Here is an 18140-nt window from a genome sequence, read left to right on the forward strand (position 1 = left end):
TCCACACTGTGTGTCCTTAATATTTTGGATCTTTTCTCCCTGAGGGGTAAATAATGTGTTTGGGGGTGCATTTCTTTAATTATGGTGAGGTTGAGCATATCTTACGCACATGTAGGTATCTCATTTCTTTTTCTGTGAATCGTTTTTTTGTGTCTTGATTTCATTTTTATCGAATTCTCCATTTTCCAAAAATGATCTTTTAGAGCTCTGTGTATACCAGGGAGATGAGCCCTCTGTCTCCCAGTGTTGTTTTCCCCAACTTGTCGTAAGTCTTTTGATTTAGCTTATGGCATTTTTTCTGTAAGAAAGTCTTGCATTTTTATTTAGTCAAATATATCAGTCTGCTCTTTACGGCCTCTGGGTTCTGCTTTCCCAGCTCCAAGATCTTGACAACACCCACCGGAGATTTGATCTGGTATTTTTGTGGCTTCGTTCTTTTATATCTGAATCTTTGTTCCTTCTGGAATCAGGCGGTTCAGCTTGTTTTCCCCAGCAGGCTGCCAGTTGTTCCAACGCCCATCTTTTTGCTGTCAAGGTGAACTATGTTTTTATCGTGAACCAAACTTCTGGTCAGCGCTGGCCCTGGCATTTGATGGTGGCCACAGGCTCTTGCCAGCTTCCCTCCCTTCCCTCCAGGTCACCGAGGGTGAGCCCAGCGTGATGTGGCTCTCGGGGCTGCACATTCCAGAATCCTACCTCACGGCCCTGGTGCAGGCCACCTGTCGGAGGAACAACTGGCCGCTGGACCGCTCCACCTTGTTCACACAAGTGACCAAGTTCCAAGATGCAGATGAAGTGAACGAGCGGGCAGGACAAGGTACGGTCAGCCCGCTGGGGAATCTCCTCCCCGAGCCATCCCCGATTCAGAGCAACAAGCATAGTGCGGGCCGAAACGGGCCCGGCCACGTTTGAAAGTGAGGCTGCTGCGGACACTGGCGCTGTGTGTGCACTCTCCGCGTCTTGACCTCTCTGAGGGTGACCACATGCGCTGCTCTTCCAGTTTCAGTGTTGAGATCTGGGGTTGATGTCAGGAGGGACCTGCACCATGTTCACCCTGCCCGTTTGTGGGAAGTGGGCTTCTCGGTCAGAATTAGGTCTTTTGAAGAGCTGGGTCACCCAAGGGATTCCTTGGAAACCCTGAGGCGCCAGGGGCGTGGGCGCCAGAAGGCAGGTCAGGTGAGGTTGGACCCATTACATTATAATGTCAGGTCCCTTCGACTCTGGTGGCTGACCCTGCACACTCTGGCTGGAAGCCACCATTTCCCAGGGCTGGGCCCCGGAGTCCAAGGACATTTAACCGTGAGCAACACAAGCCCTCTTGAGCAAGCTTAGTGGAGTGTGGAGATGCAGGGGTGCTCACCATCCCCGTAGCACAAGGCCAGCGCGGTCTCAGAGGAACTGGCAGGTGTCAGGGCCACCGCGCTCTGGGTGAGTGTCCTCTGCTGCTGTGCATGTCTGCCATGTCCTGCTCCCCAGATGCCATTTTCTCTGCTGGGCTTGGACTTCCTGCCCCCACTCCCTCTAGCTCAGGGGGGACTTGGGGTTGTGGTGGTACCAACTGACCAGTGCTGCTGTCTTTATCACCGGGGGGCTCCCGCGGTCTAGGGCTGTGTGCCTTGAAGCAGATTGCTGGGGAAGGTGACCACCCCTCATCCCCTTCACCGAGGCCGTGGGGGAGGCTCATGGGGTCCGCAGAGTGTCCTGTCTGGGCTGTCCCTCCACAAAGGGAAGACAGGACAGCCACCTCTTTTGGGAAAAGGCCTGGGCTGTGTCCGGGAAGGAGAGCGGGTTAGTTATCTTGGTGTGTGCGCCACGGACACCCGGGAGAGCCGCCACCCAGCGGAGCTGCTGGCACCTCCACATACATCCCGCTCTTCCTGCGATCTCCAGGGTGCTTTGTCTCGGGACTGTATCTAGAAGGCGCTGACTGGGATGTAGAAAGAGGATGTCTTATCAAGAGCAAACCCAAGGTGCTGGTGGTTGACCTGCCAATCCTGAAGATCATCCCCATTGAAGCTCATCGCCTCAAACTGCAGGTGGGGGTCACAGCTGGGGCGGTTCAGACGATCTTGCCCTTTAAAACACAGGTGCTTAACCTTTCATGGGTGGGAGAAGCCCTGAGGCAGGGCAAGAGCATGGAGCCACTTCCTGGGAAGACCCCCGCGTGCACAGGCATGCAAGCAGAGACTCCCGGGGCAGCACAGCTTCACGCTCCGAGCCGTGGTCCAGGCTGACTGCGGGGGAGACGCCTCCCTTCCCATCACGTCCTGTGGGCATTGCCCGACTCATCAGGTCCTTCTATCTGGGGCGGCAGCAGGTGCCTCCAGCCTCGCCCGGCTCGGATCCACTTTTATGGAGCGTGTCCCCGGGAAGCAGCCCCATCTGCGTTCGGCTGCAGAGGGCGGCCCGGCCCGGCTGGCGGGACACGCACTGGGCCGTCAGCACACACACGGAGCGCCCCACGGCCTGGGCTTGAGCTCCACCACCCTCTGGCAGGGCCCCTCACTTGCCTCTCCTTTGCAGAACACCTTCCGGACGCCGGTCTACACCACCTCCATGAGGAGGAATGCCATGGGAGTTGGCCTGGTGTTTGAAGCCGATCTCTTCACCGCAAAGCACATTTCTCACTGGGTGCTGCAGGGGGTGTGCCTCACGCTGAACTCCGACTGACCCTCTGGGCCAAGAAACGCGCACGCCCAGCCCCGTCCATCCGTGGCTGGCAGTGGAAATGTGGGCATCCGGCAACAACGGTCACGGCTGCGGTCAGCTCTCAGGGCCTGGAGCGGCTAGGGGTGGACGGACACGGCTTTTCCTTTCGTGAGAAATCAGCCGATTTACTCTTTCTGTAGAAATTAAGCAACTGGTTTTGTTTTTTGCAACTGTTTCTAAGGATTCTGCGTATTTGGAAAGTAAACACTAGAGACCATTTCAAGGTATGTCGTTTTCCTTCCCTTCTCAGAGGAGACGTGGATTAGGTGGAGGTGCTGGGCTGCTGGGTGGGGTCCGGCAGAGTCCCCTTCCTGGGCTGATGCCACTGCCCCCAGCAGAGATGGCCAAGGTCGTTGGCTGCCACCCCTCCCCCAGAGTCCTCCGGCCTGTTGGGTGAGGGTGAGGACCCTGAGCTGGCGTGTGGTTCCTGCGTGAGCTCCTACCCACACCCTGGCTGGGGCTGTGTGCAGCTGGGTGCGGACTTACGACATCCAGACCTGGCTCCTGGGCATCCCTTCCTTCCATGCACCCTGGGGCCAGACCTGCTGGAGGGTAGGAGGGGTTTTACTCTGCAAGGGAGGGGCGGGGTGGAGCACCAGCAGGGCAGAGGGGCAGGGGCCAGTCAGGGGCACAAGCAGCTTCTGCCAGAGCCTGGAAGCACAGAGCCTTCTCAGGGGCCAGAGCCCTGGGAGAGAACATGGGGTGAGAATGCCGTAGTTATGGGGGGGGGGCAGCTGTTTTTCTCCCTCCTACAGCCTCCCCCCCAGCTCCTCCCTCAGGTGGTTTAATAAAAGACACAAAACAGAAAGAGGCAGGTTTAGAAAATAAAGTTTGTTGGGATCTTGAACATTTTGGATAAAACTAACAAAAAATATGAACACACGTTCAGGTTGTGGTGATATGAGAAGTAACATCATCTTATTTAGTTCCCATGATATACATATACAGCTGCTCGGCTATCCGTGCCGCCCTGGGACAGGCTTGTCGGGAGGTTACAGGGTCTCCAGGCGGGAGCGGGGGCTGCTCCTGACGGGCTGCCCTGGAAGCTGGAGCGAGAGGGTCAAGGTCGGTCGGCAGGTATTGCTCCCGCTGTATAATGAGGCGTGTGACTATCTGATCTCATTAACGTCGAGTAGTGATGCAGCCTGTGGCCTGTGCTTTGTCCACGAGCACACGGAGGTTACACGGAGTGGGATTAGAAGCAAGCAATTCGGCACACAGGTGTTTGGCCACAGCGATTAGTAAATACGTATTCTGCAGGGACACGATTGTATTTTGGTGTAAGAGAGCAAGAGGAGAAGAATCATCTGTTGACAGGTCTGAAAAAAATTTGGCATGCATGGGAATTAAGAAAAAAAAAAAAGGCGTGGATGAGTTTTTCCTAGTAGTGATCACAGTGCATCGACAGCCGAGGGTGAAGCTCGCCTGGGGCAGGCTTCACACAGTTCTGTCCGTCCCTGAGTGCTTCCTCGCGACTTTCCCTCCGTTCACCTGGTCGACCGCCAGCGTCTCCACCTCGGGCTGGGCCTGTGGCGGGGCGGCGTGGTGGATGCGGTGGGCCACCCCCACGTGAGCCTTGTGCGGCTTCTCCCGGGCTGGGCTCTGCGGCTCGCTCGGGCCACGGTCGGAGGCGATGGGGGGGATGACCAGAGGCCTCTCCTTGATGAGGTGGACCTCGGCGGACTCCCTGGCCAGCAGGAATGGGGTGGGGTCGGGCATGGCATCCACGGGCTCCCGCAAGAGGAGTTTCCGGCTCTCGGCCCCAAATCTGTAGACCTCTTCAAATTCTGGGTGCAGGGGGGCCGAGAGGCTCTTTTTCATCCGGCGGCGGGGCGTTTCGGGCAGCTTGTCCTTGGGGGGGGCCGGCTTGTAGCTGGCCAGCACGGGGCTCCCAGAGGGGCTGCCGTCCGCGGTCCCGCTGGCGCTCATGAGCTTGCGCTTGGCGGCGTGCAGCTGGGAGGTCAGGTAGGCGATGGTGCTGGCGCGCTGCTCGAGCTCGCTGGACAGCATGTTCAGCTTGTGGCTCTTCACCTTCAGCTCCTCCAGGTACTTCTTCTCCCGCTCCTTGACCGTGTTCTCCAGCACCGCGATCATGGCATTCTTCTGCTCCAGCTCTTTGAGCAGCTCGTTGTTCTCGTTCTCCTGGAGCTTCAGCTGGGCTTCCAGTTCTTCACATCTTCTCTTTAGTTCACTGCTTCTGGAAGACCCACCTCCTAGAAGAACAAGCCGGGGGATAGGATTTAGAACCCCCCGAGCAGAGGCAGGGAGTCTGGTCTGGGCCGGCCTCCCCTCCCCAGGGCGGGAGGGGGTGCCCGGTGGCTGCGGGGGGGGGGGGGGCATCGTGCTCCCGCCTCCATCCCCTCTCTCCTCACCCGGGTGAGGATCGAGCGCTCTCTGAGCACCTTCCAGCTCTCGGTTCCCTGGCTCACTGCATAGAAGAATGCCTCCAAACTTCAGAAATGCTGAAGTCACAACAGGCCATCTCAGGGTATCAGACCTCGGCAAATACTTAGCAGATCCATCTGTCTGCTTGGGCATTTACTAAGCGCCCGCTCCATTCAAAGCACATTTTGAAAGACAACTGTAGACTTTCTTTGTGTCTAAGCACAAAACTCTGAAGCTGCAGAGGAGACAGGAGGGGAGGCTGCAGCCTTCCCTGCCACATGGGTGCCCCCACTCATCACGTCTCAGAGTGGCGGGTGTCCCTGTGCCTGGACCAGGGCTCCGCCTTGGCCCCCAGCCCACTCTGTGCGCACCTACCCCCAGCCGCTCAGGAACTCCCCCCGGGCTGCCTGGGCCTGTGCCTGCCGGAAGCGGGCGTCTGCGGGCACCTCACATGAGGATGCGGGCCGAGCGGGGCCCCGAATCCAGGGCTACGGACTGATGTTTGTTGGCTCCCGACTCTCCAGGAGCTCCTCTGCCTGCCTGCCCCTGCCTCCCTGAGACTCCAGAGAGCTGCTCTTTGGTGATCATTGTTCCCAGGGACCAGCACCTCCTATTTTGCCAATTTCCATTCTTCTACAAGGAGCTCTGCTCTACCTCCTCCTCCACACACATCCTTTCTAGAAGTTTCAGTCTTTCCCCATAAAAGCTGCACATGCACTGAGCTGCGGCAACTGCTCTTCATCACCTACAGCCAGATTTCCCCAGCTGCCTGAGTGCTCAGTCACTGCATCACTTAAATGACTTTTTAATCTCTATACCCAATGTGGTACTCAAACTTATAACCGCAAGAGCAAGAGTCACACGTTCTGGAACTGAGCCAGCCAGGTGCCCCTCACTGTGTCACTCTTTAAACAGATTCTCAGGTCTCCTCCTTGAGCCTCGAATCAGAACTTCCAGGGGAGGAGGTCCAGGAGCCTGTATCTTCCCCCCACCCCTGTGCCCCTAGATGGAGCAAGTTCTGCATCCACTAACATGAAGCAGTGACTTCCAGTCCTGGGGAGGGGAGATGTGCCCCCCCCCCGCCAAGGGCCGGCTGGGAGCTCTCACACTGCCTCCAATTGTCACCTTGAGACCCTGCTGCTGAGGACAGTGGGTGGGTAGCCTCGGAATTTAGGGCTGAGAACCTCGAGGGGCTCTCTAGAGGCCAGGGTAGGAGGGCTCAGGCATGTGAGGTCCGCCCTCCTGTGCGCAGAGAGGGTTCAGGGCAAGAACTAATCTTGAGATTGGCCTGGTCAGGAGGGGGTGGGAAATGAAGATACCCTGATTCCTGGGGTGTGCATGGCAGGGGTGCAGGACACTCTGTTCTCCTGAGTCCCCGAAGGCCCCAATCCTGGCCCAGGGCTGTGGGGGAGGAGGAGCCTAGAGTCCGGTCTCTTCAGTAAGGCCCCTCCTCTGCCACACAGACAAAAGGACACGTGGGCCCCTGAAAGGCATACTCAGGAGACTGTAACCTGAGTGTCACAAATGGAAAAGTCAGTGCTTGGCAGCGCACTGAGACCCACGGAAAGGTCTGTGTCTGTTACCCGGACTTGGACATACTCATGAATAATGACTGCTATAGTGCGGCCTATTCAGGAAAAGGCATCTTAACTCCAGTGTGGATTCTGTACTTTTCAAATCCCCATCGGTTCAGGGGAGCAAGCTAATGGTCACTGGCCACAGGGGCCCCCATTCTAGCTCCTCTGCCCCAGCTGACGTCAGGCTGGTATCTTTGGGGGTCCCTGAGGATTCTGGTTGAGGGGAAGCATTTCTGGGACTGCAGTCTAGAGAAAGTCATTCACAATCCTTTGGGGACTATCTACAGTCATTTGCTCACTCAACCATTGTGTCAGGAGTGCCTGCTCTGTGCCAGGTCCTGGGTGAGGCTCGAGGGACAGAGGAGTTGGGACCCTGCTCGTTCTCTTTCTGGTTTAAATTACATTGATTTCTTGATTAGAGAAGGAACACATATCCACTGGAGAAAAATCAGAAAGTCAAGAAAGGCTTCTAACAGACATCCCGAATATACGTGTCCATCAAAAGAAAATAAGACCACTTCTCCCTCCCACTCCACTGACAGCCCCTCATAACACCTCAGAGTCTAAACTTCCTTCCCATCTTTTCTTAGAAAGCTCTGGTCACACAGGCAACTCTTCCTAGCAGATGCATTTTCTGCTAAATGTGTAGCTAGTGAACAAATGGGACCAACATGTGCCACAACCAGAAATAATACCACCATTCCCTTTTGCGGAGGAAGTTCTTACCTGGCTGGTCCGAACTTTTGAGTGTCAGCTCGTATGTTAAATCTAAAAAGGAAACCATATGTATGTTAATTTTTTACATTTACAGTAGGTTTCTAAGCCTTCATCAACTCTGAAAATGCACAACTGATTCCCGCGATCAGCCGGCAAGTCCTGCCCAGACAGAGCAGAGTTTGGCAGTCTTAGTGGCAGGCGTGCAAACGGCACAAGCCACCAGCGGCCACTGTCCTTCCTAGTCTTTAGAGAGACCTTCCTTCCCTAAGACACACTCCGGCATCCATAGTTAGCGAGCAGCTTGCTCTGTGTGTTACACTTCGGCAGTCGGTTCCAAAATGCACTGTGAATCCTAACCACTGCATTTTGATCTCCTAAATCCTCAGTATGCCAAAAAATGGCTTTGCAGCTTCATGCTTGGTGCGTGTCGATTAGGCACAGAGGATGAAGGAAGACCCTGAGAGGGACTCCAGCGATGGTGGGCTTAAGCACGTCAGAGAGAAGAGTGAAATCCCTTCTCGCTCCCCGCCTAAGCAAGCCTGGCACGGCTTCTGAACCGGCCGCTGTCTCAAACAGTCCCGACAACAGGTCCTGCTTTGCTCTACGGCCCGGGGCTGAGGGGGGGGGCATGCTGGGGCCCCCGGTACCTGTGCAGTGCTGCTGCAGCCGCCTGATCTCGGCATGCAGCCCCTTGAGGGTGCTGGCGTGCTCCCGCTGAAGGAACAGGAGGTTCTTCTGGGCACTGTGCAACTGGTTCTCCAGGTTTGTGGCTGCCATGCTGACATCCAGATGACCTGCGGGAAACATGGACCCTGGTGGCTGTCTCTGACAATGAGGGTCGCAGGTGGAAGGCTGGAAGAGGGCGCTGCCTGCTGCCCGCCCTCCTTGGCTTTGGGGCAGTTGTGGGCAGCATGAGGCCTGGCTCTGGAGGCAGAAGGGGTACATCAAATGTGGCCTGACTCCAAATCTTAGCTTTTCCACATGCCACAGAGACTTCAACAGACTGTGACCGAAACTGCTAGATTGCCAAAGATTTCCCTGACAAAGTACACACTGACAGCTTCCTCTCGGAAAAACCGGGCATCTGGGCAACGGGGTGAATGTTTCCTCAAAATGATATTGAGAGCTGACCAAAGCAAGGAGTAGGAGGAAGAGGCGGGGAGAATTCCAGAAGGAAGCCCCTGAATTTCACAGAGCTGAGAGGAGCCACGCATCATTCTTTGGGAAAGGGCCCTGTGGTGACTATGGGAATCTGGAGTCTGTCCCCAAACCCTGCCTCCCTGCCCGCAGTGGCTTCAGTCATCAATCATCAGCTGCTCACTCAGGGCCTCAGATTCTCTGCCTTTACTGTAACTCGAGAAATGTGGTAAAGTCAATTGGTCTTTCTGGAAAAGCTACCAAAGAAATTTAAGACGCCTTGCATAGCACTCAAAAATGCAAAGAACAAAATGTGGATTATTTCCTTATAAATTATTCTTGCAAACACAGAAGCTCAGAGTGCATTTTTCCTCATTTGCTATGCCAAAGAGCCCTCCCAGAGGAGACACCACTTCTCAAAGGGGTTCCAGTATGTGGATAGCTCTGCAGATGACCACACACCCAGGTACTGTCACCACACTGGGTGACACCAGTCACTGTGATTTGTAAGACCAGTGCCATATTTATACCCCAGCTCAGGAGCTAAGAAAAGTTCATAACTGGAACTCTAGACATGCATCTTCACTCACACGGAAACACTTCCCAGGATCTCCTCGGGCCACAGGCTTCTCTCCAAAGGAAAGTTAAGGAGGAAATAAGAGTGTGACAGGCAAGCCCAAGAGTGAGGGTAAGGGGAACAGGTACAGAGGAACAAAAGGACATTCTGGGGGGAGAGGGGCACGGCACAGCATCCGGTGGCAGTGTTAGCCGCTTCCCCTCGTCTGGGGTGGGGGTGGGGGTGCCATTTGGCAAAGTGTGTCTGGAGCCTGGGAATATATCACCCCCCTGAATTTGGGATTTCATTTCTAAGAATCAACCGAAGAACAAGATTTACTTTTGTGTGAAAAGAGGTAGCCGTGACAACGGCTGTTACAGAGCAGTTCACAGTCAGAAAAGACCACAAACAGAATCCAACAAGAGGGAACTAGCTAAGCAAATTGCAGTGATGGTTTCTAGGGAATAGAGATGAGATTTCCCAGGCCTCTAACTCGGCTTCAGGCCGGCTACAGCTGAGGCTAGGGTCAAGTCCATCAGACAGAGCTCCACAGGGAGCTGTGAGCCGCCTTTGAGTCTCCAGCCCGAAGGCTGGTCTCTGCTTCAAGTGCAGGTACTCCTGTCCAGGCCCTGGGCCAGGCGGGGAATTCCACCCGGCACCCCAGGGCTCCGGAGAGCCCATGCTGCCTGGCCTGGCCAGCATGTGGCCCGAGAGCAGGATGCTGACCCTAACGCAGGAGCCAGCCACGCCGAGGGGTGCGGCCGGGCTGGCCGGCGTGCTCTTGTGGGAAGGAGTTCCCTCTGGTTTCCTGCTTGAATCTAACTTTACAGGTAGGCCTTGCTCAAAGAAAATGGGAAACACTAAAATTTCAAAACAGTTTTATCTAGCACCAATAGTACAGGATGAGATGTGCCCGTAACCTACTGGAGGGGGCAGAGAGGGGAGTAAAAATAGGACCTCAGTGGCCACCCTGTTCCAATCATAGTGTGATAGATACATTTTATTTGTAAAAAATTTAAATCTGAGCATTCTCACTCTAATTGCCTCAGTGGCTCAGCAGCCTTGAATTGCACTAAATCTGTAATTTACTAGTTCACTGCAGCAAGTACAGAAATAAGAACGGGCCCTTGAAGCTTCCCATTGTCATGGGCAGACAGTCTTGGGAAGAAACACAAGGTGAACAGGAAGACTGTGAGTCTGTAACACGCAGAGCAGGCAAGGGAGCCGTGGTGACTCCATTTGGGGCCCTGACAGTGGGAGGACAGGCATTTTCAACCCCGTGGCACTTCACTCAACTGGTGCTCTCTCCTTCTCTGCACTCCGTGCTGGTGTAACAGGCCCAAGTGAGGAGACGCTATCCGTGCAGGGCACCCTCCAGGTGTTGGGAGACACAGCAACAGCACAGGCCCACTTAGGCCCGAGGAAATGAGTAACGTCTCCAAATTGTGTCCAAGCTACTATATTCTCTTCCATCAGCTCAAAAGGCTGACAACGTCACTGACTTCCCGACGACAAGGAGTTGCTGTAGCTTAAAAGAAAGTGACACTTTCAATGTCTTATCCTTAGGCTCTTGTGACATGCAGTCATGGTCATGACCTAATCCCTCCGGTGACCTGGCAAGAACGAACCTACAGAAGCCTCTAGTTTAGGCCACGGAGACATAGCTGGGACATGTGGCTAACTTGGAGAAAGAAATGACGGTGGTCCTGAGAGGCTTAATTCAGACTCCCTGAGACGCTCTGGAAGTCCGAGACATGAAGGAGCATTGATGACTCCGCCCTGAAAGGGTCAGCATGATGGATGAAGGTAAAAGTGCAGGGCGTCTACTATCCATGAATAATGCATCCTGCTTGAGTAAAGGCATTCGCCCCGTCTCGACGGTGTGTCAACCAGTAATGGAGCACGGCTTGCACAACACTGCACTTTCTGTGCCAAAAGGGCATATACTACAAATTGTGGGCTCTTTGTATTGTGGCTTTTTGTCTTGAGGCAATCCGATTTTGTTTCTAAGCATCACTGGGAGCTGTCAGCAATTTCACAGTTATTGGCTCGGCCAAAGGCAGCGCGGCCTGGACACTGGCCTCCTCTCCTCTCAGAGATGCTGTCCTCAGCTGCAGATCACAGGCTTCCAAGTGACTGGCATTCCAGGGCCCGGCCACGGCGGCAGCCAGAGGGCAGGACCCCCGCCCATGGTGTGCACAGCTCTGCCAGCGCAACCCCAGCTGAGCAGCGGGCACGGGCATCCTGAAGGGAGACCTGCTGAATAGACCGCCTCGGCCGTGATTTGGAGGTTAAGCCACACATGCATTTCTTCCTGTGGTAAATTCATTAGGCAGTAAATTCCTGTTAATTTTCAATTCACTCTACATGTTGGGAAAATTAATGCTTAACAAGGGCTTACTGTTCCAAATTCTAGAGATCGGTTTTGGAGACCTGGCCAAGACGGCCTCCCGGCACAGGGAGGGATGCTAACACCATCTCCTGGTGATAACTTGCTTTTAATGAAGGTCCTTGGAGAGATGTCAGCCCCGACCTCACTGAGGCTGCTCTGTGGCAGCATGAGGACAAATGGTCTGTCAGTAGCTCGTGTCCAATTCTCATCCTAATTCAAAAGTAATGTTCTTTCCTCTCTTTCAGGGCATTAATGTATGAATGATGACACGATAATTTTATTTATGGGCCATCTTCACTTATACACAAAGTGCTCTCCTATCACTTACGTCATTTGTTCTCGCAATACTCCCCTGAGGAAAAGCAGGAATATCCCACTGACAAGGGAAACCATTAATCAGGGAATGCTGCATCTGAGCCTTGTAGCTTCTCTGGGCCCTAAGGCTCTGTGAGTGAGAATCCTGAAGGCTGGGGTAGGTCTCAATTCCATGCAGAAAATCAGACGCTTTTCCAAACGTCTGCATCACATCTCGAATGCTCTGACCCAGAAAAGTAAATAAGCGGGGTACCTCGTGGTGGCCTCTCAGCACAGGGAGCGTGGTGTGCCTCCGGCCACACCAGCCCCAGACAATGTGACGGCCTGCACTGCGCTGCTCACCGGGGCAGGATCCACGGGCTCTCTGCACTCCAGTTTAGACAGACAATGACTGCAGGGCACTGTTGACCAGCCAGTATGGCAAAAAGGCTCACCAGCAAAGTTGTCAAGGAAGCTGGGTGAAGGCAAGCACTCTGGGCCTAGCTGGAGCCTTTATGAAGCAGCTAAGCTAGCTTGGGCAGAAAGAATAAAGTACACATAGCATCATCGCCTGTGTGTCCTGGTCCTTGGGGTCCAGGCAGGTGCACAGTCCGAAAGCTAGGGCCACACTCCCTGTCCTCTTCTGGGGCTGACTCAGCAATGAGTCCATGTGGGGTCAAAATGCCGCACCTCGGCCGCTGCCGGGAGCAGCTCTGGTGCTACGATGTGGAGGAACCAAAGCCAGGCTCACTCTCACCCCCTTTTAAATACATACCTTTTTTTCAACATCCCTCCTAAGCACACACACAGATCTTGCCTACATTTTCATCTGCAAACACAGCTCTGACCATGTCGCATCCCTGCAATGCTCTTGGGATCCAGCCCCCATTCCCAAAGGCCTGGCCTGCTCTGCCTGCCTTCCCCAGCCTCACCCCACACCAGTCCCCTCGGGACTCCATCAACACTGTTGTCCTCCCCGACCTCGTCTGCCACACCCCTCCCCCAACACAGGGCCTTTGCACGACTTGTTCCCTCCATCTGGAATTTTCCTGGCAAACTACCTCCCACCCTTTTGCCTAATGAACTTCCATTCTTCCTTCACATCTGAACTCATACATTAGAGGCCGGCTTCAGATAATTTTACAATGTTTTCTAATGTTGCCGAGTGGAGCTCTCCACAAGAATTACATTGCATTAATCAAAAAACACTGATTTGAACATGACCTCATCCCATAATTCCTTGACATACCAGAAGAAATATTTTAAAGTGTGCCTGTACCACATTTCTTAGACTAAAAGCAATGGAATATCTTTGATAGGAAAGGGTCCCACCATTTAAAAATGGGAAACTTCTTTGTTCCTGGGCAATCAAAAGCAGACTTATCTTTTGCTCAACAGAAAGCCTGTGGAACTAGGGTAATAATTTTAGAATCTGAAAAAATAGCACACTAGCACTCTCGTGGTAGCTGTGAATTAGTTATAAGAAGCTATTTTAGATTCTAGTCATGAATAAGTTATAACCCATTCACGTTAGATTCCCTCATGCCACGAGCGATCAGAACAGCTGCAGTCCGTCCCACTGCCCTCTCCACGCCTTTGGCAATGCCTGTGACCCGACAGGAGCTGCCTGGTCCTGAACAGGCCATGGCGTCCCAGTGTTCTGTGACAAGGACCTCTGTGGCCTTCTCCTGCGGACTCCATGTTCCGCTCTCCTACAGGTCCTAGAGTAAGCATTGCCATGGAGAAAATAAGAGGTTGGCCAAGGGCAAAGGCAAATCCTCAATGGGAGAGGATTTCTAGCACGGAGGTGGTTTTCTAGGGAGATTCCTGGACTCAAGAAGTTGAGAGTGGAGGAAACCTTCAAAATCAGCCAGCTATTCCAACCCCTCTTTATTTCAAGATAAGAAACTGAGGCCCAAAGAAGATTTGCTGAACTCAGTGGGATAAACGAGACCAGAACGGACAAGTTCTTGAGGAGGCAGACTGTGTATGGGATTAAATCTGAACCCCATCTTGTCACCTAAATCACCACAATATCTGATAGGGTTGTTTCAAGAGCAAAATGCCATCCCATACAGTGTCTAGGTACAGTAAGCACTGTTAGCTACAGCTAAATGTGAGCTATAAACGTTACAAACATTATTTTCATGTAAATACTGGCCCACAGTTATGCAAACATACCAAACTGTTTACTGAGTCCTACCTTCCAGTATTTCCAGAACATCATCTAAGTATGGAAATAGAGCTAGCAAAGAAATTCTAGTTAACTCCAAAGACAGAAACATAAAAGGAGGGGCGCCTGGGTAGCGTAGTCCTTAAGCCTCTGCCTTCGGCTCAGGGCGTGATCCCGGCGTTCTGGGATCGAGCCCCACATCAGGCTCCTCCCCTGGGAGCCTGCTTCTTCCTCTCCCACTCCCCCTGCTTGTGTTCCCTCTCTCGCTGGCTGTCTCTCTGTCAAATAAATAAATAAAATCTTTAAAAAAAAAAAGAAAAAGAAAGAAAGAAACATAAAAGGAAACAGGAGCATTTTCTGCTGGCCTCTATCTTCCACTTGCACTGGAGAGAAGCATTCGGGCAGAGAATAAAGAGGCAGAGCAAGGCACCCTCAGGGACAGTAAAGCCTACTTCTTACTTAGAAACAATCTGAAGTGCTCTACAAGAAGCTAAAAAAGGTCCAAGGCTAATTAGGCCATCGACTCTCAATCCAAAATACCGGCTTTTAGGAAAGAAAGCTTACCGTCTCTGAAAATGAATACTGACATTATTCTGAATTCACAATAGTCCTGGATAAAAAACTGTTTTAAGCTGTAGGACCTATTTCTACTTGCACGTGTATTTAAGAAATTCAACTAGTAAGTTATTTAAGAATCCCCAAGAATTAGGGCACCAAGAAAAAGGACATCAGTTCCAGGGAGCAGAAGCATTCAACAAAACCACTCCAGAAATATTTTGGTAAAGAGAATGAACACCATGACAAAGTGGATGCAAAATGGGGCTCGGTTAGTTGGGCGTCCAACTCTTGGTTTCTGCTCAGGTCATGACTTTGGGGTCATGAGACTGACTGAGCCCTACACTGGGCTCTGTGCTTGGTGTGGAGTCCGCTTGGGATTCTCTCTCCCTCTCCCCCTTCCTCCACTTATGCTCTCTTTCTTTCTCTCTAAATAAAATCTTTTTTAAAAAACCCCAAAACAAAGTGGAAGCAAAAAAAGGTTGAAAACAAAAGGTGCAATTGTTTTTGAAAGAGACAGAAAATCTTTATTAATCATTCTTAGGGAATTAGGTTTTTTAAAGGATTTATCTATTTATTTTAGAGAGAGAGAGAAAGCACAAGCATGAGGGGCAGAGATGATAGAGATGATGGAGAGTCTCTGGGTCGGTAGGCAGCACATCTTTTTTAAATGATTATGTCCCTAAAAGCTAAAAGAGGAAAACAAAAGCAAGCAAAGGGGGGAAAAAAGAAAGAAAAGCATCTTCTTCTTCTTCTTCTTCTTTTTTTTTTTTTTGCAAGATAACCATCTCACAAAGTAATCTGAATGCCGATAAAAGGTTAGCATGGGACATGCAACCTCTGCGATTATTACAAATGATCATGGAGATGCGTATTTACCAATAAGGAAATATTCTACGATTGGTTAAGTCAAATTTGCAGCAACATGGACGGGACTGGAGGAGATTATGCTAAGTGAAATAAGTCAAGCAGAGAAAGACAATTATCATATGGTTTCCCTCATTTATGGAACATAAGAAATAGCAGGGAGATGGGTAGGAGAAGGAAGGGAAGAATGAAGTGGGGGTAAACAGAAGGGGGAATGAACCACGAGACACTATGGACTCTGAGAAACAAACTGAGGGGTTCAGAGGGGAGGGGGGATGGGGGACTGGGATAGGCCGGTGATGGGTATTAAGGAGGGCACGTATTGCATGGAGCACTGGGTGTTATATGCAAACAATGAATCATGGAACACTAAATCAAAAACTAATGATGTACTGTGTGGTGACTAAAATAACATAATACAAAATATAAAATATATATATTAAAAGCTGTATATTGGTATGCCTGGCTGGGTCAGTCAGTTAAGTGTCTGCCTTTGGCTCAGGTCATGATCCCAGGCTCCTGAGATTGAGTCCTGCATCCGGCTCTTTGCTCGGTGGGGAGCCTGCTTCTCCCTCTGCCTGCCTCTCTCTTTTTCTTTGACAAATAAAAATTTAAAAAATTAAAGCTGTATATTTAATGTCATATTTTTGCCTATGTAAGCAGAGACAACATCTAGAAGGATATACAACAAAGTGTTAAAAGCATTTATCTCTAGATGGCGGATTGTGGATGATTTTTACTTTTTAAAAATTCTATTTTGATACTCCCTAAAGCTGCTTTAATGATGAACATATATTATAGTCAGGAAAACAATTAAAAAGTGATTTCTCTTAAGAAAGATAATCCCTAACTATCCACTAGCAAAGCAGTATCACATGTTTTAATTATTTTGTTCCAGGGTAGTCTTGGATTGCTAGAATTGTGACTAGTTTACCAGAACCAAGAATAATGAATGGGAAGGCCATTTTTACAAAAGCAACAATTCGGTGTCCCCAAGACATGCAGACAATGATCACGAGGAGCTCTTGAGTACCTCCCTGCTCCCATGCATTATGCATTCCTATAATTCTCTGACATTATTCATCATAAAATACAAGGCCCGTCCACAATTCTTTAGACACTGACAGCCATTTCCTCCTGAAAGCATGTACAGCCTAACATTAAAGTTGTAATAGATGTGATTAGAGAGATGGCAATTAGACACGGGAATGTGATATGTGGCTGTCTGGGAAGTCTGCAGTCACTAGGGGCCTCCATGATGGATTTATTAACCAAGTTTCTCTGCAGTCTGATTATCTCATGCTTTAAGAGTTTCTGTTTGGCTTCTATTTAAAAACCACGTCAGGTATCTATACACTGGTAGGGGCTCAGCCCCTCCACTTGAAAACATCTCAGGAAGAAGCAAGTCTGTGTTTCAGATTGTCTGAGAGTGTCTCTAAGAGGGCAGTGTAGGCCAAGGGGGGCAGATGCATGAGCTCCATGGTCTGAAATCACATGGTAGCTTCTGGGAGTGCCCTGGGTCTCCCAGAACATTGGGCCACTTAATTGCCAGAATGCCCACACCCTGTGGCAGGCACACCAGCATCCCCATCTCCTGGCTGGGGAGGTGGGGTCGGTGTGCAGACATATGCCAGTAGAGACTCAGCTCAGCACTTTCTACTTCAAAGAGAAAAGTCTTAAAGAGAAGTAGCCTCTAGGGAAAGATATGGCCAAGTGGTGGCTCCTCTTGGGCCTTCCTGCTCTATGTCCTCCTCCTGTCCTTCTGCACAGCATCCAGGATGACTGCCCTCTGGGGACCACCCCAGTAGCCTCATTTCAGAAGCCAGAGATGAAAACATTCACAACTCAATAGCAATGCCACTTGCAAACTTCTAATAAGCTTGTCATTTACCAAGATGGTTCTGAGCCAACAATTTAGGGACATATAAATCTCCCAACTGACCACACACACGGTTCTACCTAGTGATATTTTCCTTTAAATGGAAGGGAAATAAGCAGGTCATATCTGATTAGTGTTTCCATTTCTACACTGTGATTATTGCAGATTTTAATTGTCTACTGGTTGATAACCTAAAAGATGTAGTGACCCAAATGCAGAACTGCCTTTTCACAATAATGAAACAGGAGATTCTCCTTAAATCTTAGCACTTGATCTCCTTAAATCTACATTGTATGTCCAAGGCTCAGAAGATGTGTTCACTTGCTTTAAAAATCTCTGTGTGGTTTGCCAAACAGATGAACCATTTCAACTGATTTAACTGATAGGGCTTCCTTTATCTGTCTTGTGGACCTGCCTAATTATAGTGTAGGTTTCAAGGAAAGAAAGGTATGATTAACTGAAGCTCTACGCACTTTAATTTAGCCAAACTTTTCCTTTATTGCTTACAAAAGGTAAAATAGTCAATTGTTTCATTAGTGCTAATAGCACATATTTAGCTAAACTCTTACAGGGCATCTGGGAAAATTATCACCTACAGAAAAAGAGACCTTATCCTTGCGATTTAGGTGGAAGAGCTCAGCCCAATCCCAGCTACGCCATCTCTGACAGCTTTGTAATTTAGCTTAGCAATCAGGCAAAAACAAGTCACCTCCTTTGACTTGCCCTTCTGCAAAATGGGTCCATGCTAATTATTTCAGAAGAATTTAAATAGGGAAAACAGTAGAGATCTTTGAAATTATTAAAACAGCCTAGCGATAGTCAATTCAGTAACCAAAGTCACAGTGGCCATTTAATTTCAGTAATTACATATCCTCTGATGATCACTAATAAAATATTTA

The 18140-nt window shown here is 50.7% G+C and overlaps 2 protein-coding genes across 3 annotated transcripts in view; one reads left to right on the forward strand and one right to left on the reverse strand.

The window, feature by feature from the left end:
• The window catches only part of DNAH10 (dynein axonemal heavy chain 10), a 125212-nt gene extending 122293 nt beyond the window's left edge, over positions 1-2919 (forward strand). The window contains exons 78-80 of the mRNA XM_048221355.2: positions 637-817; positions 1891-2036; positions 2524-2919. Of these exons, the coding sequence (XP_048077312.1) occupies positions 637-817; positions 1891-2036; positions 2524-2670 (474 nt within the window). The 3' untranslated portion in view covers positions 2671-2919. The remainder of the gene's footprint in view (positions 1-636; positions 818-1890; positions 2037-2523) is intronic.
• A 601-nt stretch (positions 2920-3520) lies between these two features.
• CCDC92 (coiled-coil domain containing 92) overlaps positions 3521-18140 on the reverse strand; it is a 30893-nt gene continuing 16273 nt past the window's right edge. For both annotated transcript variants that reach the window (XM_057305913.1, XM_026514717.4), the window contains exons 2-4: positions 8036-8182; positions 7398-7439; positions 3521-4922 (exon numbers count right to left, since the gene is read on the reverse strand). In XM_057305913.1, coding sequence (XP_057161896.1) covers positions 4147-4922; positions 7398-7439; positions 8036-8165 — 948 coding nt within the window. In that variant the 5' untranslated portion in view covers positions 8166-8182 and the 3' untranslated portion in view covers positions 3521-4146. The remainder of the gene's footprint in view (positions 4923-7397; positions 7440-8035; positions 8183-18140) is intronic.

Source organism: Ursus arctos, unplaced genomic scaffold, assembly GCF_023065955.2.
Source record: "Ursus arctos isolate Adak ecotype North America unplaced genomic scaffold, UrsArc2.0 scaffold_34, whole genome shotgun sequence".
Lineage (NCBI taxonomy): Eukaryota > Metazoa > Chordata > Mammalia > Carnivora > Ursidae > Ursus > Ursus arctos.